This window comes from Lissotriton vulgaris, chromosome 10 (assembly GCF_964263255.1).
Source record: "Lissotriton vulgaris chromosome 10, aLisVul1.2, whole genome shotgun sequence".
Classification (NCBI taxonomy): domain Eukaryota; kingdom Metazoa; phylum Chordata; class Amphibia; order Caudata; family Salamandridae; genus Lissotriton; species Lissotriton vulgaris.
This window is the reverse complement of record NC_141698.1, coordinates 74577318-74602674: the sequence shown is the minus strand read 5'-3', so window position 1 is coordinate 74602674 and position 25357 is coordinate 74577318. Positions and strand designations below refer to the sequence as shown.

The window sequence follows — 25357 nt, the reverse complement described above, 5'->3', positions numbered from 1 at the left end:
GGTTGCACCTGGTCCATGACCAGTGCCATCAGGTTGCCTATTTGAATACCGCTCTCGACCTTCACACAAATGATCAAATGTAAATGCAAAATTGGCTTGTGCTTTGCATTTCAGGATCACCGCGTTTGAATCCTAACTCTGGTGCAAGTGTCTATGCAAAGCAGGGGAGGCCCAGAATCTGCTCTGCCACAACCCGGCTGCAGGCAGTCTTTGTACATCATACCAGGCGAGAAGCCAGCACGAACAAGCAGGTAAGTCAGGCACAAGTGAGTGGGAAAGACAGAGATCTTGGGGGTCTTACCTGAATTTAGGTCATACATTCTGGCATTGTGACTCAGTGTTTTCGGACACACAGACTCTTCCATGCAAAGAAAGTAGAAAAATTACAGAAATGTACTTGGATAATTTGTTTTTGAAATTTACAGAATATAATGACTCGAATAATTTAGCAATTTTATCTGGAGATCCGACTCAGATCGTTTTTAAATGCTATAAATGTTTTAAATCGTGATTAAAAAAAAATATTAGTTCAATTATAGAATGGCTGATTAATGGATATACAATTGTGTTATTCGGAAATTTTGAAAAATGTAGACATTTTGTGAAGCTAAGAAGGCTAAACAAGTTTTAGTGAATGGAAAATCAAATATAGTGGAAGTAAAAAAAAATTGAAAAAAGAGGGACAGGGAGGGTTGAAATAACAGTCTGAATATGGTCCTTGTTATATTCGCCAAGTTTTTTTTCTTTCGAGATCTGAAGTGGATGTTATCACCCCTCTAATTGTCCTCAACATGTTGGATGCTTGTGTCTAAACATCCAAATAGCTACTGCAAACTATCCTTCACCCAAGTAATAGGATGTGATTATCTATAGAATCTTTACAATCAATGGATCCTAATATCACTGGCCCTGTTGGACTTTCCATGCTTCCTTTATTTATCCAGCGATCAAATGTGTTTTGGGACCCTACTTTTTATTAGCCCCACTTGATGGATCACCTCGAAACTGGCCAGGAAGGATCTGCTGTGGAGGAATGTTTTTTGGAAAGTTTTGTGCACATTTGTCAAATGGCGCCAAAGTTATAAGCAAAACAAAAAAAAAGCTTTTCCTATGGAAACACTGACTTGCATATAACTACATCAATCTCTGACATGCGCACGCTCCCATACAATATGTGACACATGTCCCACTCACACACAAATGCATGCACACACATAATCAAACAGGTGACCACTCGCCATTGATTGTTCAGGACCATTATAACTCAAACATATAATAAGAGCGCAGAAAAGAAGCCATCTTTTTTGCAACTATAATACGGGGTCTGCTCTTCAGTCATTGTGAAACAAGAAGGACTAGGGGGCATATTATCAAGGGGGTTTATCTCCGCTTTTTTGGCTTTAAAAGCCAAGAAAGCAGAGATAAAATGATCTCCCTATTACCTAGCTGTCGCTAACACCAGTTAGCGACAGCTAGTAGGAGATAGCGACCATCTTGGGCCCCACTTTACATGTCAGTGATATTTATCACTAATGACATGCAAAGTGGGCGTGCCAAGATGCTAGCGACAGGAAACAGTCGCTAACATCGCTATCTCCTATTACCAACTTTTAGAGATATTCGCGCTAAGCGCGAATATCTCCAAAAGCTAACACCTGCCCTGAGCAGTTCCTAGCCATGTTATCCAATGGGAGGTGGATAACATGGCTAAGAGCATTAGCTTGGTAATGCATGAATATTGCTGACTTTTCAGCGATATTCATGCATTGCGGCCGATTTTTATCGCATTTGCGATAAACCTTGGTAATACCAAGGTTTATTTGCGTTAAAAATCGCCGCAGCTCAGCGGTAAATTTTTGTCCCGAACCAAGCAATAGCGATAATTATCGCTATTGCTTGGTAATATGCCCGTACAAGTACTATCATCCATTGTGATCCAGAATAAAGCTAAAAAAAATCCTCACATGGAACCCACTAAGGTTAGCAAAACCACACAAGCCCTGTAGGGATGTTGCCTGGTCAACAGAGCTGTCAAACGCATTGAGTCGTCTCTGTTTCTCCAGTCCACTGGGATCACATCAGCAGCAGCACTGGGTGCTAGGAAGCCTCTCTGACAGCCCTCCTCAGAAACAGGTGCTGTCTTGGTGACTCTTAAGGCATGGCTGCAGCCGCAGACCTGTGTAACTGCCTCTTGGGGCACTCTCTTGCCTTTCAATGATTATGCATCCCATTGGGCCAGTAGTCACCCATTATCATAAAACTGTGGCCCACTAGACCTGAGCTTCTGGGGGACTAACCAGTCATGCCGTGGAGGCAATAGGAGAAAAATGAGACAAATTATGCCTTTGATACATATTGAACACATCGATACGATTAGAAAAACATGTTTTTGTGAATTTCACAAAGTATAAGATGAGAGCTAAAGCCAGCTGTGCTATTGAAACATCCTTTACGCTGCATGTGTTACTCCGCATGCCATTACCCCGCATTTTTTACACCGCAAAATCTTTTACAATGCAGGGCTTTACACCGCAAACTATCACAACACATTCCTCAAAGTAACACCCCGTGGAGTTAGAATAGTAAATTGTGTTGTAATGGGGAATGCATTGTAAGGGATTGCAATTTATAAAGCCCTGCGTTGTAAAAGATTTTGCAGTGTAAAAACTGCGGGGTAATGGCACGTGGAGTAGAAGTGTGTGGGGTAAAGTGTCCTATTCGCTCTGCTGTGGTTCTACATTAACATTTACATTGATTTTTTGAGCCACTAGGGTTACTAATTTTCAAAAACTAGTCTTCCCTCCTCTTAATCCACAAGACTTCACCTTCTACTCCTACAGGTACCCTTTGTCTGGCTTCTATTTAGATAACACCCACTGAGCACAGGGCACGTTGTCCATGCCAGACTATAGTGGAATAACCAGAGCCTGGAATTACTGATACAGCTATCAGTAATCTTCAGTTCACTGTTACCACCCACATATACATGGATAATCATAATGGCTCCCCAAGATATAGCACCTGCACTGGGCAATGCCACCAGTCCAGCTCTCATTCATAGCCTCCCAGCATCCAGAAGTCCTTGGATATTACCTTCATTTCTTTTTGGGTGGGAGTCCAAAAGGAACGGTGCTTTGGCTGTTGGATCCCACACCATTCCTATAGTCCTTGTAATCAATCAGCTCAGTCAACCTGGATGCTTAGAAGAATAAGTAATTTTATCAAGCCCTCAAGTTCCAAGAAACACTTCCTGTCTCATTAATATGCATGGTATTGATGGAGAGAGCAACACCATTTTTCAAGGGCATGTAGTTAATTTTTTACACCCTCTGTATTGGAAGGTCATTTATTAGTAGGTGCAGGTAGGTGCCTACTATAACACCACATTCACAAATAAAGTCTTGTCATCGAGGTCTGTGAAATTATGGAGCTTTTTCACAAAAGTTGTCCAAATGTTCTCAAACTTCTGGATCTTCTTGCAGAATGTCTCTTGAGGGTCTCTGAGGATCCACAACACCAGCCAAGGATCCAGAAGCTCTGTTTTGCCTCTTTAAGGTTTGGGACTACAGTTTCCACAATGCCCCTAGTCAAATCCTTTAAAGTCCAGGTGAGCTGGTCAGCTGGATTGTCTTTGATGGAGTTGTTGCAGGTGACTTCTTTTACCTCTTTTCTACCTGTTGCTGTCAGGGAGTCCACTCCTTAATCTTTTGAAGCAAGGCAAAGTCCTCTTTTTGAAGTCCAGTGTATGCAGCAGGTACAGTCATTGTGAGTGCAGTCCTCTCTTGGTGCAGACCAGGGGTTCAGCTGGGCTATCCATCTTCTCTTGCTGTCTCTAGGAATGGATCTGAGGTGCTGTGTAGTTCTCCTATATTTATTGCAGTTTCTGGGCTGGCAAGAAGGGGGCACCCCTAACCAATGGGGTTCAAGTTGTCACCCTCTGTGATTACCACTTCCTTAGAAGTATGGGATTTGTTTCTCCCAGAGTGAACTATTTACTAAAAATAAAAATAGAAAAAATCTCTCCTGGATGTTCAGGTGTGGCTAACCCAAAACCATGGGCGTGGCTAACTTTTCTCAACACTCCCCTTTTAGCCCCTCTTCTAATTCAATTATAGGGTCTCCCATCTGGCTCGGGATGCAGGAAGTGGGGGTGGGCCTGGTTCCTGTACTATCTGTCTTTCTTCCTTTGAAGACCAGTCTGGCTAACCAGCCCCTTTCCTGTCCTGGCATCTGCAGCAGCAGATCTCCTCCCGCCAGATGATTCCTTTATTTCATCCCAGGCCACTTCACACCTAATCAGGAGCTTGGCTCAGCCTGTCAAAGAATGACCAATCAGAAGAGGCAGCTACAGCGCTGTTTTTGGTAACTTCAGGAAAGCAAGTTCTGTAACTTTTTTCCTGCAATATTTATAAAAAATTTAACCTTGGAAAGTTGGTTGGCTTATTGTAACTGTTATTTTGATACTTTGAATTATTGTTGTAGCTCACTCCTGTCAAAAGTTAAGCTTTATAAAAGTTTAATAAAGCTCTGCCATGTTAGCCTATGGAGCTAGCACACTACAAAGGGGAAACGAGATTGGCAGTTTTTTCCACATCAAAGCATATAAAACATTTTATAATGTCTCTGCTTTTAAATACAAGGCACCCTACCATTGGGGCGCCCAGGGCAGACCTTAGGAGTGAATTATATGCAATAAAAAGGTCGTTTTAGACTTTGAAAGTACTTTTAATTCCAAAGTTGAATTTGGAAATAGTTTATCTAAAACCAACCTGCAAAGCAGGGCTGGTTTTAAAATGACAGTGGACATCACAACAGTGCACACTTAAGTGCATTAAATCCACCAGGGTCTCTAAACCTACATGCCCTACCATATACTAGGGACTTACAGGTAGTTTCAGAACCAATTGTAATTACACCTAATTACCATATATGTTTTAAACAGAGCACTGGCCCTGGCCCTGTACCTGGGCCGGGAGAGCATAGCCCAGTACACAATCTGAGTCAGTAAACAACATTATCAGGCAACAAAATAGGGACGATCAGGGCAAAAGGATGACTTATTCACACTCTGCCAGGGACTCATTGGGAAAGACTGATGAGGGAGGGTAGTAGGCCCATCCAAACTAGTAGGTCTAATGGATTGCATCCCCAGGGTAATCACAAGGAAGGAGCAGCCGGGGCTGTATTGACACAGGCCCTGTTCTTTTGAGGGCCCCGTACTGCCATTTCTAAATTTGTTTATATATATCTAAATCAAGCATAGCCTGCTTATGTTAGATGTAAACAATGAGGCAGGCAACCACCACATGTAGGAGCAAATCCTATCTCAGGAGGAGATTGTCTTTTTTTAAACTGAGGGGCTCAAACACCAGAGAAGGGCTCTGCATGAATTTAGTTACCGGGGCCCCACAACAACTTCTGGCACACCTGCTTGCTGAAAGCATTTAATAGAGGGACCCTAATGCCCTGTAGAATTTGTGCCATCTTATGTGTTTATTTCATATTTAGAAACGCATCAATTTTTTAAAAATTTACTTTTTATGTGTTTTATATGTCTCATTTCCATCTTAAGACAGGTATTGTGCTTCACTTTGAACTACAAATGAGACAAATCCTATTCATACTGAACGAAAGAAAGGAAGCAGAAAATGAGAGGGCAATAGCTACAGAATTGAACCATCCAGACTAAAAACAGTGATAACAGGTTTAGAAACCTTATGAAAGAAGGTAATAGGTGGAAGGAAGGAAGTGAGCAACACAACGTTTATGAAAGGAGAAACGTATAGATATAGTGACGAGGATCTGGAATGGCAGAGGTGGGGATATGGTGGAAGAGAAGAGGGTTACAGGTGGAGAAAGGATTAAAAGGGTCTGGGAATTTAGAGTGAGCTATTTAGTACATAGACGTTACACATCAAGGTAAAGTCTGAACAGACAAGTTAGAATTTTTAGAATTAGTATAGAATAAAATCTTCTAAACATATTTGCAGTACTGGCATGTTTGGACTGTTAGTGGTGGGACAGGAGACCCCCATATAGGACTATCTCTTGGTTTGTCGTTGGTTGGTGTGTACAGACAGGTGAGTGGGGGCATCATGGGGGGGGGGGGGCAAGTTGAAATTCAAATAGTAGTCAAAAGACTCCTCTTTAAGTGTCATCATTTTTTTAATACATTTTAGAATATAATCAAGTGTAACAGTATTCATTAATACATGCTTTGTTGAAGAGTACTGTTTTGAAGACCTTGATGAAGGCATGGTAGGTGTCACGTTCAAGTGTGTTCCAAGGTAGGGTGCTTGTACCATGATGGTTTTACTTTGGTGGATCTTCCTCTTGAATTAGGCTTGGATGGGAAGTCTGGCATTGCCTGACCTGAAGTTTCAGCCTTAATTGAAAATATCTGGCATGTTTCTGCATCCAAAGAGGACAGAAATTGGCTCACATTAAATTCTGACAAATATAAGTCCTGCTGCTCAGACACTCCAACCCCAGCTGATCCCCCTCTTGGTAGACTACTGATCTTGCCCCTACTCCCTGTGTGGCTTTTTGTGTCCTTGTAAAAACGGCTACATTAAATGCAGCACTTTGCATGAAAGGGGCGTGCCATGGGTGCTGCTGTGGGTGTTCCTATGCAACACCCATGGCTTCTGCTGCATTTCCAGATTTAAGAGAAATCATAAACCTGAAAATGCACCCGGATGCTTCCCAGGGGAGGCGCAACAAGGAGATTCTTTTTTCTTTCTATGTGTGCTGCATTCTGCAGCATGCATAGAAAGAGAAAATCACCTCTTGTGATTGTTTTTGGGCAGGAAGGTGTTCCTTCCTGCACAAAAACAATCATCCCCGCAATGCAGGGACCCTTGCAACATTGTGCAGGGGTGCCTACGTTGGTGCATGGCAGTCCAAGGGATCTGTCATATTGTTGTAGATAAGACGCATCCCTTTGCTTCCAAAGTAACGCAGCATGGCGCAGCCAAATGTCCTGCGGCACTGCGCTACGTTGCTTTGTTGTAGATAATGCCCTTGGTATCTATGAGATTTTAAGATCAGGAGGATTCAAGAAATTAACTCTTACATACAATGGGGACATATTCACTATTATTTCACGCAAGGAGATGCAGCAAAGGAACTTGCTGCGCTGCTTTGCGTGAAAGGGAGAGATCAGAAATGCTCCATATTTACACAGATATGGAGCATCTCTGCTCCCTCCTTGGCTGGCGCACCCTATGCTGCCTAGCACCAACACAGGCACCCTTGCAGCATAGTGCAAGGGTGCCTGCATTAAGGGCAGTTTTGTTTTTGTGCAGAGAGGGATATCATCCTGGCACAAAAACATTCCTTAGAGGCACATTCCTCTTTCTGTATGTGCTGAGACTGGATCTCACATGGAAAGAGAAAGTAACGAAGAGAAATCAAGATACCTCTCCTCCTTACGCCTCTGTCTGGTAGGCGTTCCATTTTGTCGCAAACACAGGTTTACAAGTCTTTGTAGATCAGGGATTGTGTCAAAATACATGAGTGAGTGCATGGGATGCCCATGCTCCACCCATGTAACGCCTACCCCACAAAAGTGATGCCACCTTGATGCAAAATCATAGTAAACCTGGGCCTGGCTGTCTTCCAATACAGCCTGTGAAGGACAGTGGAAGCATCTAGAGTGGAGGATCAACCTGCTCTTGTTGTTATAAGACATCTTCATGGCCAGGGGGGTTCTTTCTATATTTGGCTAAGAGTGGGGTCACTTTCGAGTGTTGCAAGGTACAGATCCCCAAAGCTGTGGTGTTTAGTGGACCCCAGAGATAGATCTGTCCTTTTGTATATCATCAGTTCCAAGTGAAAGGCCATTTGCATCTCCAATAACTAGTACCATAAGCAGTCAGGAATGAAAAATGTGAACCTTTAAAAATGTCCTTTCTTATAACAAGGCTCTGGTTTTAAAATGGTCAATAAAAATAAAACAATGCAGATGTAAATACAATCCAAAGATTATAATTTTAGCAATGGTAATTATAGCAGGAATGTTACAATACATAAACATACATAACTCTTGCTTTACATTTTCCTATCTCCACTGTTCCATCCTAATATGCCTCAGGTGTTATGTCTCATTTGCTAAATGCATGAAATCAAAGGATAGAAGCAGGGGAGTAACTAGGTCAGTAAGATTGGGAGGATGTGAGATTCAGATTTTTAACAATCACACTGGCATATAAAGTTTAAAAACGGGCACATGAGAGGGGCTTAAGGGACAGTGGAAAGGGAGAGGAATGCTACTCTGGAACCCATAAGGATTAGTGGTGAATTAGTCTAGTGAAATATGAAAGTAATTTGAGTGGTGGATAGTAGTCAGTTCTTTGCATTGAGAAGGATAGCGGAGGGATAGAAGAGGGAAAAATGGTTTGCATTTATGTAGCGTTTGTTACCCATAATGGAGTGTTGAAGCACGGTACTACGGAACCCATAAGGATTAGTGGTGAATTAGTATAGTGAAACATGAAAGTAATTTGAGTGGTGAATATGTTAGTCAGTTATATGGATTGAGAAGGGTAGCAGAGGGATAGAAAAGGGACAAAGATATATATATATATATATATTTATTTACCAAGACTGTGGAGACAGTCGAAACGCGTAATGGCGGACGGGCTGAGCAATATGTGTAAATAAAGCACCTTTCTGTTTGGCACCAGTATTGGGTTCGACTCTTCGTTCTTAAATCCAATTGAAATACTAATTGGGGGCGCAGGCTGCGCCAGACGAGTATTGTTGTGTATATATATATATGTGTATATATATATATATATATATATATATATATATATATATATTTATTTTTACCCCTGATGGGGTGTTGAAGAGCTTTTTTGGCAAGTAACACGCTACTCCGGAACCCATAAAGGATTAGTGGTCAATTAGTAGAGTGAAATATGTATCCTTTTCAAGGCACTATGTGTTGCACACCAGGCTTTGATGACCGAAGGTTCTCTGCAATTCAGGCTCTGTACATGCCATCACAGAAGCAACCTCAGATTCAGTACATCTTCTGATTTTAGCCAACTTTGAAGCCTTGGTAGAGCTTTGTTTTCAGTACAGACCAGGAAGGTCTGGAATTCACTACCTTTCCAGACCACCTTGCATTCTGAAGCACCTAAAAGACTTTGGTGTTCTAGGCTCATATGACATACTACATACACACCGAGCACCCAACTGAAAGCAAACTCCACCAGATGGCCCCATGTCACCCCTAAAGATTCAATAACTCTCCCTTGTGGTAGGGACATTTGTGCTCTCTGCCACCCATAATCCTGAGGTCTACTTGGGGTAATTATTCTAAGAGTTACTTTATCAGTATTACACTTTTCGGCATCAATGTCAGGCTTAAGTGGTGTGCCAAGACTTAAGGCACCATCTGCGTGACATACATGACACCTCTGGAACGATACTCAAGACACACAAGAATATCCACTCTACAAATCATGTTGTGATTAACCACTGGAAGTGATGAGTGAATATGTTGTTGTAAAGCTTTATTCGAGATATTTTCTCATAAAAGCACAAGCATACATTTAAAAATACATTTTAGTTAAAATCAGTATTTCATACATGTAAATACATTTAAAACAGTTGTGCAAGCTTTAACAATAAAAAGATTGTTTAAACTTTTAAAACAAATATCAAATTGTATTAACAGATATAGCCCTCCGCCTGATGGACCATGCCCACCCCAAATACTTTGCTGTTCCCAGGACAATGGGCATGTTGGTGGAAGTACAAATGATTCTTAGCCCCTCAACACCACTAGATGCCCCAAGATTTCTACAAACTGGGGCCAGCCATACTCTCCTCGGGATAGCATAGGCCTCGCACAAGAATAAAAAGTGGCCAATGCTTTCATTAGTTGCACCACACACCCAGCAGCATGAGGTATTCGAGCTCCGCCATCTACCCGTCAAGGATCTCAGGGGAAGAGACCCAGACCTTAGCTGAAAGAATAACTTCCTGTCCATTGGGACAGTGATACTGTCCCAATATTGTTCTAATACAGGTCTCATTTTAATTTCCAAAAATCTCCCCCCCCCATTGTGTCAGATTTTGTACTTCTCCAGAGTCTTTCATCTACGTAGTCCCAATACAGGGTCTCAATGGTGCTTTTACTTGGGAATACTTCCCCGGATGGATTATCCCACAGATTAGGGAGGCCGAGCTCGCCCAGAACAACCCTGAGTTTCTTCAACCATGATATTTTGTGAAAGGTGTCTGCTTTGATTAGGGCTAGAAACCCGTCGGCATAATGTCGAATCTCTTGGGTAGTCCATAGCCGTCTCCAATAGAGAATAGGCCTTAGTCGAGCTCGGTCACTAACAGATCTCCTCCCTAGATCAAGACCGAGCGGGATTAATGGCGCACTCTGGGGAATACCCGTAATTCCCCTTAGAAACCTATTCTCTGAAGTTTGCAAGGGAAGAAGCCTCTCAAAACCCCACACTTCTGCCCCATATAGGGCTGACCCTATAGCTTTGGCATCATATACAAGACGAACCGGTTTTATAGGTTTGGCTTTTGATTTTGTTTGCTCCACCCGAATTGCCCCGGAGATCTGCTGATGCCTCAGGACCGCCTTTTCTATATGGTGAGACCAACCTGGCTTACTAGATATCTCAACCCCAAGGTAGGTAAAAGCACTAACTACCTCGAGCTCACTGTTGTTCAGAAATATCCTTGGTCTTGGTCTGCGCCTTTAGGAAAAAGCCATCAGCTTGGTCTTGCCAACATTAACTTCAAGGCCATGGAGTGAATATGTGAATGGGTCAAATAGAAATGACAGTAAGAGCAAGTTCGAAAATGTGTAAGTTATGTAAGAGGAGTATTTGTGAGTATATTAGTATACTGAGCCTGTTTAAGTAAACTTGCCTTTTTTGATTATCAGACTGTATGTTTGAAAATTGTTTTAGATAACATAATTCTTATAATATTATTTCCTGAAGAAGGTGGGGTGAACAAACTCAATATCACTGAAATGCTGCGACAACAACTTGTGATGATGTTTGTTTGTCTTTGAATATTAGTTAGTCAGTTTTGTAATCGTGTAGATAAGAGTAATTCTTCTTTGTAATAAAATATTTGCTTATTGTATTAGCAAGATATTTTATAGTGATGAAATTTGAATACATTGTGAACAATGGTTTAAAAACATTTTAAAAAATTGATATAATACTTTATTATACTAATGAAATACTGGATACAGTATGTTTTTAATTATGATGTTAATTTTGGATATGTAAAGGGTTGATTATACTGAATACATTTGACATTTGTACATTAAACAGTGTTCAGTGTGAAGATAGCACAGTGGATGAAAGTGAATGGTTGATTTCCCTTTACAAATATATGATATATATGAATATACAGTGGGGACCGTAAGAGTTTGTGACACAAAAGGGATCCTTTCTTGTTTATTTGTATTTGACCTTTTCCCTTTTTGTTAGAAGGGTATAGTTTCCATACTTGTACCGTATCATTGTGGATATCTAATTTCCAGTTGAGTATGTCTTTCTACAAACAATTGTGATCTAGAACTCTATCTAGTCCATGTGGTTTAGTTGAGGGGAGTCAGGACAACATCTCCCGAAATGCATTGGGTTATTAAAATAAATTCCACCAGTGGTAGATGGTGGCACTGTTGACAGGGAGGCATCTGGTAAATGTATTTTAAATACTATGTTATTCATAAGGCTGTGTTAATTTTGATTATGCTAGCTTAATATCATTTAAATCTCAATGACTGAGATAGCCTTATTTCAGGTCATTTTTGTTTTTCTATGTGCTCCTGTTGATCCCATAATGTTCGCTTGTGGGTGATTTGATGCCTACAGACAATTTTTTCCATGAACTTTGAGATCTGGTGTTTGTGGTGTTCCATGCACTGCACTAGCAACATTCACTATGTGATTTTAGATACTACACCAATAATACATTGAGCCGGTATCTTGTGTGAATTTTGTACGCAAACGCATACACCGCTTAATAGTTTCTTGCAATTGGCCACCCATGTATAAAATACATATTTTTCATGAGCATTACGCATACTATTTTTTAAACAAATAGCTATTTTGCTCACAGCTAGTTTTTCACTGTCTTCTGGCTTTAGAACTGAACACATCTTAAAAAGAGATACATAGAGCTCGATTCCTAAAGGGCATTTTGAAGTATGTAAAGTAGTACTCCTATAGTGCTACTTCAAGTACTGTAAAATGCAGTCCACAGACCTATAGCTAGAGACCTCTACCTTCACCTCTCTTATGTTTTCTGTACGGAGATATCTGCCTTAATGGCAGAGATCGCCATTACATAAGTATGGGATTTAGTAGTAAAACTGGGAGACACAAAGAGGAGTGGTAAGAAAATGGGGACTAATTACTCCTAAATGGGGACTTTAAGGGAAATTGAAAGAGGGATTTGGGGGGCAGGCTAACACAAAACACCCACCCACATAAAGTTAAGAAAATAGCTGTTTTCAAAATGTACTACTAATTCTACTTCAGCCCTGATAGTGAAAAAAAGACTTAAATATGCTCCAGCCTAGCTTTAGAATAAATCAGATATCACACATCCCCAAACACTGTACTGCAACACACTTCCATAGAAACATAAGACAGGCTATAACACTAATAATCCATATGAAATAAAATAAATAATATTTTTAAAATATACATATTAACAAATTAAGTAAATAAATAACTATAATTAATGCTATATGTTATATTTTTTATGTAATATACTTAGATTTAAAATAAATTAAATAAAAGTTAGCTTACAAACTTCTACAAATTATTAACATTGCTATAAACATAACTTTTAACCTTGTTTGTTTACAAATGAAGTTTAAATAAAAATCTTATTGAGGGTGAGTGATTTTCATTTTAAAGTATTGCAAAAAAAGTTTTTTATGTTTTGAAATTAATTTACAATTAATCATTAGGAGTTAGTGTGTTGTTTCTTTTCTTTTTTTTAAAATACTAAACTTTATTACATTTTCCTATTGGAAAGTTCCAGCCCCTTTGGTGATTTTTAAAAACATGTGCACATGTATAAAATAGACGGAATCATTCCAATCCAATGACTATCTAAATCCATATCTGAGAAGTGAAATTACATATTACACGCACATATCACAGTAATCACCTTACTTTAGACACTCACCTTTCTTCGGTCCTGACAGGCACTACTTATGAAATTTGTATAATGAAACAGGATATGAGAGATCTCAGTTCTATCACTGATGTTAAAGTCTTTTATAGTTAATCTAGTATTCTTAATTGTAAGAATAACTTTCAACCACAGATTTCTCAACATAGAATAAAAGAGGAAAGTTGACAAAAAGCTCAAATCAAGTCTGTTGTTTTCTGCCAGCCATACCACTCTAGACAGAGACAGTCTGTACGCGAATCAGCTTAGTTTTGCTCCAGTAGATACAGTCCAGCCTGAACTATGAGGCCAGGTTCTATCCAGAGTTATTACCAGTGTCTGAGTTTAATTCAAGAATTACTCTCATCACCTTTTTAGTTTTTGCCAAGGTGGTGAGGCAACACAGGTAATTATTTGGGCATCTCATGTTTCCCTCCAACTACATTTTAGGCCAGAGTAGTGAACATTATCAACCAACTGTAATGGTCAGCCTAAGAGTTGAAAGACTTTTGTGAGAGGTATCTGTTTCCTACAAATAAAATGAACATTTTGCTACATTTGGCTCCAGCGTTTTCGCCATGCAATACAGCTTAACAGCGAGCATTGCCTATCCAATCTATTTACCAATGCCATCTTCTGTCACAATCCCTGACCCATAAATCCAGACACCTAAACCAGAAGTCCTGCTCCCATTTCTAACCTCACAGAGCTCTGACCTCTAATTATTAACCTCTCAGTCCCTATCACCTTTCACTGGTTAACCTTTCTCATTAGCCCTGAGCCACATTCCTGATTCCATGATTGTACTTACACAATCAGTGATGTGATACACAGATCATGACTAGTGGCTCTAGAACTTCTATACTATTGCCCTATAACTCCGCGCTCACTACCCAGGAACACCGATCTCACATGCAACTCTTTAAACTATTTTGTAACTCAACATTGTGTTCTTTGTTCTGAGAACCATGGTCATTCTGACACATACACAAATATGTGTTTGCTCCCGAACTGAAATTTCAACCAGTGTGCAATGTTCATTCAAGTCATGTGATTTTTCCATCGCTCAAATACCACTACAATGATGTATGCCTTTAATGAACTGAAAACTGAAATTAGATTCCTTTGACGATTGAGCTATTGCATCTGCACGAATCCCTTAAGGCTGTCATTGATATCGGAAACTCGGTGCACATTAGCTACTCCTTAACATCCTGTTGATGACCTGGTGCTTAACATTTGGGTCGAAACGTCATTGACATGATTAAATTAGACTAATGGCATACCATAACAAAGTCGTCTTGATAGTCCTTCATGAGGACTCTGCTTAATATCAACTATTACCTGTCACTGCTATATATTTATGTGCTTGAGTTAGGTTTCATTTACTTGTAGCTTTTTGCATCACATGTGTGAGCACTGCAGAACATTAAGGACAACACTTATTTTGATGTCTACAAGATTTGTGTATATATTGTGAGTATGGAAAACGAATTGTGTCACAACTTAAAGCTTTCTTTAAGTCTGACTTTCTTTTAAATAGAAAAGTTCACATGAACTATCACAGCAACACAATGTACCTTATAGGATGTGTTTAAAATATGACTATTAACAACTGTTTGTGATCTATTTTCATACTAGCTACACAAATGTTATGTTGTATCACTAAAAATAAATGACCCAAAAAATAATCCATCTGAGCTGCTTTTACCTACATAATACATCAATTTGGGGTATCAAGGAGGGCCAAGTTTGCCTATCTTTGTCATTTGCTACCCCTGACACTTCCCTTGTGACCCAAAGGGTCAGGGGTCATGAAGGCAGCTTTCAAAACTATAAGTCACTTTGTAATGCTATCCAGACTGTCGCTTAGACCTTGTAGCACTGGTCCCCCCCTTGGTCCGCCACTTTTTTTTAATCAAAAAGAACCTTCAAGATATTCTTGCCTCCTTTTATCTCATCACCCAAAACTTGCCCTTGTGTGTGCCCCACGCGGTGCTGGAATTGGAAAAACTGTACTCCAGGAACCCATCCGTCTCAAGGTGCGGCAACAAAAAGGGGGTGACATCCCGAGGGGTGAAGTAATGAAAAGCATTCTGACAGTCAACTTCAACATTTTTGTTAAAAAACTGTGTCAGAAAGAAATTGGCAACAAGGAGAAATGGGACAGTAGATGTGTTCTGGCTTAATTTGTTGCAAGGGCTGCATTTTAAAATACCTTAGGGTTAAGACATCCGCTGCAGAGACCTTTGTGAGCCCAGTAATTTTCAGCGAATAATGGTAATGGTAAGATAACTCTGGTGGCATTTGCTGGAGAGATCTGTGTTTTGTCTAATACTTGCGGTTCATACATTGCAGCCCTCTAATATAGCACAGTGAGCTATGAACCAGCATTGAGGATCTTCATATAAACTGCAAGGCATAGGTTTAGAACCTTACTGCTTTTTATCAATCTGTTGGAATAATAAGGCTGCTAAAAAGGGTTTCTTTGGGTAGTAATAAAGGCTCTTTAGTACACACGGCCCCAAGCACTGAGTTGCCTTTTAAATCCTGACTTTGTATTTCTCCCTGCCAGGCAAACTTGTTTTGCACTGAAAAGTAAATTTGAAATAAGACTTTCGTGCCAATTTGCTTCAATTTTGTGATGCAAACATGTTACAAAATCTTAGTAAATAAACCCCCAACATTCCTAGGTTTTGCAAGCTGCTAAAACTTGTGTCATGCAGTATGCAGATGATACTGTCCTTTTCAGGTTACCCAAGACTAGGCTGCAGCACACCCTGAACACCAGGGGTGAACATTGTAAGAGAAATCCTGGTGATACACCATTCGAACAAAAACTTTGTGGTCTTCCGCCAAAGCCCAGAGATATTGGTTTCTTGGCTTTAACAGACGCTTAGATCTTAGGTGCGACCTCATATAAAATACATAGGGCTGATCTCTCACGAAAGAAGCTCCAAGTTGTCGCAATTTGTAGCATTAAAGTCTAAAGTAAACCAGTTGATATTTGCGCTTACTCGCTTCTCTAGAAACTTCTCATACCTTTCAATAAAACCATTGCTCTAGATGTCATTGGCACACAATATAGATGAGAAGTTTTCCCAGTTAAATTCAAAGCCTGGATACACATGATACAAGGTAAGCTCTTGTAGGCACTTTTTCATCTCCCTCTTTCTGTGTCTCAGACTCATATTCATTTAGAATTTTGTTTACGGAGCCAAGCATTGGTCCTAGATGCTGACGTTCCATGGTATTGGTTCTGCTTGAAGGATCCACAGCTTGAAAAATGTATGACCATGTTAGGACATAAATTCAAACTCAGAAGTCCCCAACCTGTGACTCCAGGGCACACAGCAGCCAGCACTGCCATGGATAACCTGAGCATGGGTTCATGGGTCTGAGGACATAGCCCTGGGTGGTTTCTGTAAATTCCAGAGGTGCCAAGTGAAAATCATGTCCTTCTTCAGGTACCGGGCTATTTTTTGAAGAGAAACAGCATAATAGCCCAATGGAAACTACAAACTGCAATCACAACCATATTTTTTAACCTCAATTTCTGGGAAAACAGAATATATATGTGGTTAGATTTTGGTCATTTTGATTTGAGTGAGAACTGGCAAACACGGAAATATAAAAGGTCTGATAATAAGTGCTGTTTCTTTAATTATAAATGCTAAAGTGTTGCACCATCGGAACGTCACTTTTTGTGATGTTCCGTGGCGCAGGAGCCTGCTCCATGTTTCTGAGGCAGCACTAAGCCACTTTTTTTGGCTTAATGCTGCCTCAGAAATATTGTCCCCTTTAACGCAGTTTTCTGCGGTAAAGGGGCGTGCAATAGGTGTTGCTGGGGCCGTCCCCAGCAACATCCATGGCATTTTGACACTGCCTCAGATTTACGAGAAATCGTAAATCTGAGGCAGGCCCAAAAACCTACGCCTCCCCAGGGAGGCATAAGCAGAGGTACAACGAGGAGAAATATCTTTATTTCTCCTCGTTTTTCCTTTTTTCTACGATTGATGCATTCTACAGCACACATAGAAAGAGGATAAAGTCTTTTGGGATTGTTTTTATGCAGGAAGGTTTCTCTTCCTGCACAAAAACAATCATCCCCTCAATGCGGCACCCTTGCACCATGGTGCAAAGGTGCCTGTGTTGGCGCACGGCAGCCTATTGTGCACTAGCCGTAGGTCAGGGCAGCAGGAAGTGCTGGCTGCGCTGCCTTAGGGCAAAAACACATAAAGGAGGCCCTGTATTTTTAGTATGTAGGGTAGCACCCCAGAAGTACTAACAAAACCAATTCATACACCTACAGCTGAAAACCTTTGCCTCGCCTAACTTTGCTGTGCGGAGAGCTCAACCATGATGGCAGAGAGCTAAGCCCTCATTTGTGCACTACGCTTTATTTATTGTGGGAGGAAACGGGGGAGTGGTGGGAGAATGAGGAATAGTTATTCAAAAATACGAAATTTGAAGAGGGGGTTGAGAGAGACATGATAATACAAACCACACACCCATGAAAAAGTGAGGCCATCGCAATTCACAAAATACACGTCTAAATTTACGAAACACTTAATAGTGTCAAAACAGGTTTAAGTGTACTCCAGTCCTGATTTGCAGTGCGTCTGGCAGCACATACAGCAACTCATAGGTACTGTAACACACTCCTATAATAAACAATGAAGGAAGGGGATTAAAATAATTGCCTATTGGAACTAATGTTAATTAAATCAATTTATTTTAGATAGACAGATAGATAGACAGATAGATAGATAGATAGATAGATAGATAGATAGATAGATAGATTGATAGATGGATGAAAAAATGTAAGTATTGATGATTTTGTTATTTTTTAAATTAAAAATAATGAAACCAAGTAAACTTAAAAAATGTTTTTTAAATGTTCAAGAGTATACATCATATACGTAAAGCTTTATTTCGGCCATAAGGCCATAAAAGTTACAGGTAACACATAGATAAAATATATGACATTATCATACATCGTGTTTAAAACAAGTGAACATTTTTTTAGAGCATTCTAGACAATGTTTCTCTAACATTATATAGTACTGAATTAAGAGCAAGAGAAAACCATAGTAAAAAAACCTGTCTCAGTCCGCCATGTCCAATGAATAAACTACATAACTTTAACTAGGTTTGCTACAATTAAATAAAAATGTTAGCGAGGGAGGGTGATTATTTTTAAATGTGTAAAAATTGATATATATATATATTCACAGTAATGTTGTGGTTATCATTTACATGGCATAATGTATTTTACATGTAATTTCCATAAACAAATCTGGAAATAATTCCGAAAAGAAAGGAGTTGGTAGAGAGAAAAAAGAAAAAAACAGACTCCAAAAACGTGTAAATAACTCTTCTATGTCTATTTATCGCACTTGCACTTTAAAAGGAAATGTGCTTCACGACCATGTTGTCATGTGATCAAGGCAGGGATCTGCCGAAACGCGTCGTGAGGATTGGTGGTGTTGAATAAGAAAATAAACTAAAAACTGCACCAAGTTGGGTCTGCCTCGTCTTCTTTACTAACCCTGCTGGAGTTGGTGGCTGGAGCGAGTAACATCGAAAAAAAAAAAAATATATATATATATATATATATATATATATATATATATATATATATATATATATATGAATTTGAATTTGAATTTTGAATTTAAAATTACTTTTAGAGCGCACGTATACCAGCGGTTTCTTGGCGCTATAGCTAACGGGATCCGAGGTTAAAAAGCTGGGAAGACAGGAGGAGTGTTAATCAAAAAACTTCGTGAATAGGTGGGTCTTGAGATGTTTACGGAATTGTGGGTAGAGGGTGATGGTACGAAGTTCAAGGGGAAGGGAGTTCCAGAGGGTAGGGGCAAGGGTGGCACATTTAGAGCCTCCCCACTTCTTTCTCCGGTAGCGTGGGATGGTGAGGATGGTAAGATATATATATATTAACTAATGCATTTAAATTATATTATTTTATTATTTACTACACATTTGATGGGTTAATATGTTGTAGCATTTTATTTTAGTTTTTCCAGGTTTATAATAAATATTTTAGATTACTTTACATTTATATAATACAATGAATCATTTGAAAATGTTTTAAAAACGTAATAAACTTCATTACATTTCCCTATACTTTCCCATAGAGAGATCTTCACCAACAAAAAGTTGCTAACTGTAACTTTACTCTGGCACATTCTGTTGTAGTAGACTGGCGGTGGAGATATGTCTGTTTATACCTAGATGCAAATCTCCATTTGGAAGTGTTGAATAGCAAAATAGTGGAGTTACCCCTAGGTGTAAGATAGATCTACATTTGAGTAAATACACACATCTATATTTATCTTTCTCAATCAGGACCTATATGTTACCATCGCTATGAATAGGAGGCCTCTGCACTTACAGGGACACTGTAACATCTTCATTAAATTGTAATGATAGTAAACTAATAAGTGGGTTCAGCAAGTTTATTAAAGTTATATAAAACTGCCCATTTTTTTTAATATTGATGCGAGTCCTGGAGTTTTCCCACTGATAGAGGTTTAAAAAACCATGACAAATCACCACGTGTTGACAAAGCCGAAAGGCTGGCAGCAAACCCCGACCTATGGGCTTTGCCACTGATTGTTTCTGACCTTTTGATTTAAATGAACTTGATATCATACACTTAGCTCTATGGGCTTTCATTCAGGCCTCTTCATCCTTTGGCCAGTTGTTGTGTCAATCATATTTCTTCTTTTGCCCACTACAACATACATCATGGGGCAATTGGTCAGCCCACTTTAGCCATTGTCAATCTTCAAACTGAGTAATGGTATCCTGCTCCTTCACACCAAGCACATTCACACAAAGTAGTCCCCTTCACTACTAGGGAATACCTTTGAGGCTAAATGGGAGCCCATTCCCTCAACTATATATTTCAAGACGTACATTATGTATTCCTAGCCACAACTTCGAGGGAACATACCTCCTAGTGGCTAAATCTGAGACTATTGAGCTAGTAAACATGATTTTTAACCTTGAATTTTTCTCCCTGACCAGTGTGTGGTCTTGGGTAAAATCAGTTTCACTCCCTGTGCCTCAGTTCCATTGCCCGCCAAAATTTGGAGTTAATAGAACAAGCTACCTTTGGAACACATTTCAAAAACTGGAAATGAATACTGTCACTGACAGCTACTAATCTCTATTTTATTCTCCTAGCTGTATGTCCTATCTAAACTCGGCCTTGAGCGGTAGTAGCAGAGTGATTTAATGATTTTATGGTTCATTCTCTTATGGAATGGGCTTGCAATCTTGAATTCACTACTTTTGGGAGGATGAACTCAATTTTCCAAGTCATTCTTGTTCCTTTTACTCAATATCAGTCACAATGGATTAGGTTACTTCCATGCAATTGTGATTGTTTGCTATGAGTGTTGAAGGGTTTGGTTCTGGAGAGTGATGGATGACCACACCAAGATTCCTGGTGACTTTTTAAGGTGTTTCTCCATAAATATTAAGAACCATCCTGAGGAATACACCTGGGGGCTTTTTTACCAGCCCTTGCATCACTTTTGCGCCACTGGTCACATACATTAATATGAAATTAGGTGTAAAGTTTTTGCTTCTAGTCAATGGTAACTGGACTCCTTGGCACAGCAAGGGGATGTTAAACTGGGTATCGTTGGGATCTATTGGAAATGTGTGGTTCCTTGGCACATTTCTAAATCCTTCGCCAAACCAGCCGAGATCTTAAAATTTATATACCCATGGAGGATTTCCTAACTTAATTTCACTGTGGTAGGGCTTCCCTCTTAGGCAAGTAAGCTTTTAGAAATAATGCTTTATTTTTACTATTGTAGTTCTTGACATTTGGGAATGAGAAATCATTGTCAATTGGTTGCTCTTTTCAGGAACAGCAACACGACCCACCCCGATTTTTATATTTTTATATGAATAGAACCAACAGTGAAATATATTTTTCGCAAAAAGAAAATCACAGCAATCTCAGTTATCTGTACAGGCTGCTTACTTTAATGCAGTTGCTATTGTTCAGTGAAAATGTTGTTTCCAATTACTTTCTTACAGCTATTTTAAGAATTATTCTGTAAGCAACTAAGTCACATAAACACTTGCCACCATGGACGAGATGGATGGGCCCCAGCTTAAGAAGGAAGTCGAAAGCTTGAAGTATCAACTGGCCTTCAAAAGAGAAATGTCTTCAAAGTCGATACCTGAGTGAGTAAGATCCTCCTGTATACAACACCTCCAGCATCTCAATATTTATGCTTTGTATATTGTTTTTTATCCATTTCCCAAAGCTGAATGCATTTTATTTCTAAACATAATGTAGCTGTAGCACCAGATGCGAACACAGGAACAATGTGGATCATCCGTTTATCAACTAGAAGGCCAGGGTTTTGCTGATGACCAATTGGTCATGTTTGGTGCTGTTGTTTTTTCTCTCTCTTGGAAGAGACATTAGCTGGTGTCACATGTGAGTGGTATTATTACAGATGTACTGAATGTCTGTTTTTGTCTGTCAGTTGGGGATTCCACTGTGAGCATAATTTATTTGTGAGCGGGGTGGTTGGTGGCAGCAAGGTCTGATCTGGGGTAGAGTTGATTCGGATTTCTTGTTTCCAAGAACAATTAATTTCAATAAAGAATCAAGAGTGAAGAATGTCACTTAAGGTGAATTCCTCTCCTGGCTTACTCCAGGAAGTTCATACACTACCAAAGGAGAGGCCAGATTTGAGGAGTTGAGCGAGGCTCCAAGCTATATCATCAACCAACAGAACCCCTGTATACCACCCTGAGTTTACATTTGTCAACTATTTTTGCCCTCTAAACATTTGCAGTGCATTTATAAAAATAATTTCTTTAGTTTTATTTCTATACAAAATGTCTAATTTAATATTCCAACAAACATTGTAACTACATCCTATATTGTACTAAATCCTATATTGTTGGTTTGTATCCCCATAGATCACCTTTTTTTATACATAATTTATAAGCAGTCAATATAAATATCAAAAACATTAATGTTTCTGACGTAGCAACAATCCCTCGTTGAAATTGATATCACCTGTACCCTTTTACAGACACTCAGTGATGTGGCAGTAAGCAGGTCTGTAAAATATTCGGTAAACTGTAGTTCTTACACAAGGACACCTTCTTCAGGAGATTATACCCATCTTTTCAACCCGTAATTACGAAGGGCTTTATTTAGATCTCGGTAGATGGAATACACCTTCAAAGACTTGATGGATATCCCGGCCGCCATATTAAGATCTGCATAGGATATTATTGGATCGTTAATATGGTGGACGGGATCTCCGCCATGTCTGTGATAGACTGTTCCCCTCTGCCAAAATCTAAATTAGGCCCTAAGACTTCAACCTTTGGATTTTCTAGGTTTACAAATATACAGAAATAACCTGAAAGAATACATACATACAATCAATAATATAGTTAATCTTAAAATAAGTCATAATTCTTCTTTTCCAATAATAGTGTGTAATGCAAACCACATAACAAATGTATAAGGAAAATAACTGTAAAATACACATTCTGACCATAGTTCCTACTTATACTTATTCAATATGGTCACAGGCATCCACCAGCAAAAATCAAGCCTAGGGTTAAACTTTTCAATAGCCAGTCCCATATGATGAGGCCTACATTGGGGGTCCTTCACCCTCATTCTCTTGTTCAGCGTATACATGTAGCTGTTGTCTACAATCATTCACTGCTGCAAGCCAAACAACTGAACAAAATATATGAAGATGGCAATCGGCTGGTGTCTTCATACAACTGTTCGACCCACGTATCCTGACCCCTATTCCCAAGGTGTCCCAATCCTTAACCCTCACACCCATCTTGCACATCCTCCTTCCCACCCTTTCCTACGGCAGTGATGTGACCCCCTAAAATGAGGTGTAAGTTACGTCCGCAATCTCTGTGTTGCGTTAATCGCAGGTTAACAACGTGCACTGTTCCACTGCTGCAGCGTTGGCATGGCTCTTTCTGCTGGTGGTTCTCGTGGCCAAGAGCGCTGTAGAAAGCCTCTCTGAAACAACAGCTTTGCGCAGGGCCATCGTGGGCAGAGTTGGCTGCAAATTTTACGTTTTAGGCATAAGGCCAGTTGGAGAGGCATTTGAAGGTCCCCAATGCTTAAAGCCAATCTCAAGAAACCAACATAAATGACATATTGTTTGACCAGTGTTCCATACTGAGAACAAGATGCACCGTGGCATTATTTGCAGCAACGTAAGTGCTCTTTGTGAATAGGAGGCAAACGTGAAGCTCCAGTCTCGGCTCTTGTGATCTCAGGACAGCAGTTTCCCCCTCTTTTTGTTAGGGCTCTAAACTAAACAGGAACCTGTCTACAGATTATTTAAATTACCCGTGTACCATCACCCATGATGATGATGTCAAGTTATGGTTGCGTCATCATCAAGATTGGAAACAGTCCAGAGTTGCGCTACATAGCAGTGCATAACTTTTATCAGGCATCTTATGAACTGTGATCATCGAGAACTTAAAGACAGCATGATATGTTTTGAAATAAGCCATGGAGGAAGTGCGCATGCGCCTGCAGACGTTTATTGCTAGAACAATGAACAGTGAAAAAAGACTGACCCAGAGATACTCTGGAGTAAAAGATGGATATTAAGGAAAGAGAAATGGAGGGGGGGGGGGGGAGTACCTTCCAGGAACAATAGTTTAGGGCAAATTTTATAACACAATATTAAAATGCCTTGGCCAGACACAGGTCTGTAAACGTAAGAGCAAGGACAGAAGCAGAGCCTAGGCGTCACTTGAGGCGCTGTAATAGGCAGCACGCCTTGAAACTAAACAGGCCCGACAGCATTATCCGCTCTCAATATCCGCGTTTCTAAATCTGAACATGCCGCACAAAAATATGCATAAATATTCAGTGTTTTGGAAACAGATTTTACACTGGAAATGCCCTATGACAAAAAGGGGCTTTTCCAGGAATTATGTAAACACTTGTAAGTCTCCCACCCAATAGAAAGAGGGAGCTTCCTTTAACCAGATTCACAACATAAACCAAGAAGAGACTGCTTTAGTTCTTTCAGGTGTTTGCATGGTGTATCCTGGCCCTCGGCTAACCTTCCAGTAGGCACAAGGAAATCTGCATTTTAATGACCACAGTGTGGTATTATCAGAAGCAAGAGGTCCCTGTTCTTAAAATAAAAAAAATCCTGGCAACCTACTGCGCCTGGAACAGAACATAGAAGCATTTTTTTTTAGATAGCGCCACCTCGTCTGTGGTGCAAAGCATTTCTCCTTGCTGGGGTTCAGTGCAGCCCAAATGACCTAAAAAGGCTGCTTCCATCGTTAGGTACAATTCTCAGCGTTTAGGGACAAGTGCAGATAATCATCAGAAACAGAGAGGCCTGAAAGGGATTCTCTCAACTAGAAAGCATGTTTTTCTTAAAGCACCTGCTTGGTTTGTGGTAACACAGCTCAACCGCTACTATTTTATTTTTAAAAATATCTTTATTAGAACCATAGTTTTCTGCAATGTTTGACAGTCACACATTTTACAATGGGAGCTGGTATGCTACATTCATACACCGAGGAAACAGTAATACATTATAAATACCAACTGTGAATTACAAACCCTTAGGACCCAAAATAGCTCACCTCTTGCTCATAATTCATTCTTATGGGTGTCCTCTGGATGCCAAAATAGGTTTCTAACGCCAACCAGACATTTTTAAACAAAAGTATAATCTGAAATCCATATTACTGGTGACTGGTGATGATGCAGTATTGTGTAGAGAGAACTGTTTTTGTTTGTTCCCTAAATGGTCAGTAATACATGCACCTAATTTAAAGTTTGACCAGTGCAACTTCTGTTTGAAGCTTGGCTAATTTACCATCTTCATCAGAACAGCAGAATTGAAGGCCACTTTTGCTAGCCAATTTGCACATTTTCTGGCAAAGGTCCATATCGCTGGCAGAATTTTCCCTCTTATGAGCAGACATTTGAAATGCACTTCCATTGATGGGATACATTGGCTGTAAATACGTTTTCTGCATGAATAGGTTCTTCACACTTTCAATGTTTTCTGCAGTTTCCACTATCCTTTCAGAGGATTTCTGAGGTTAGTTCACTAATTCTTTGTCCTAATTTCCACTCTAAATATGC

At 39.8% G+C, this 25357-nt stretch overlaps 1 protein-coding gene across 1 annotated transcript in view; it reads left to right on the top strand.

Annotated features, from left to right (window-relative positions):
* The window catches only part of GNG13 (G protein subunit gamma 13), a 108470-nt gene that overhangs the window by 49143 nt on the left and 33970 nt on the right, over positions 1-25357 (top strand). Inside the window, exons 2-3 of the mRNA XM_086940534.1 lie at positions 115-251; positions 21262-21411. Of these exons, the coding sequence (XP_086796660.1) occupies positions 21314-21411 (98 nt within the window). The 5' untranslated portion in view covers positions 115-251; positions 21262-21313. The remainder of the gene's footprint in view (positions 1-114; positions 252-21261; positions 21412-25357) is intronic.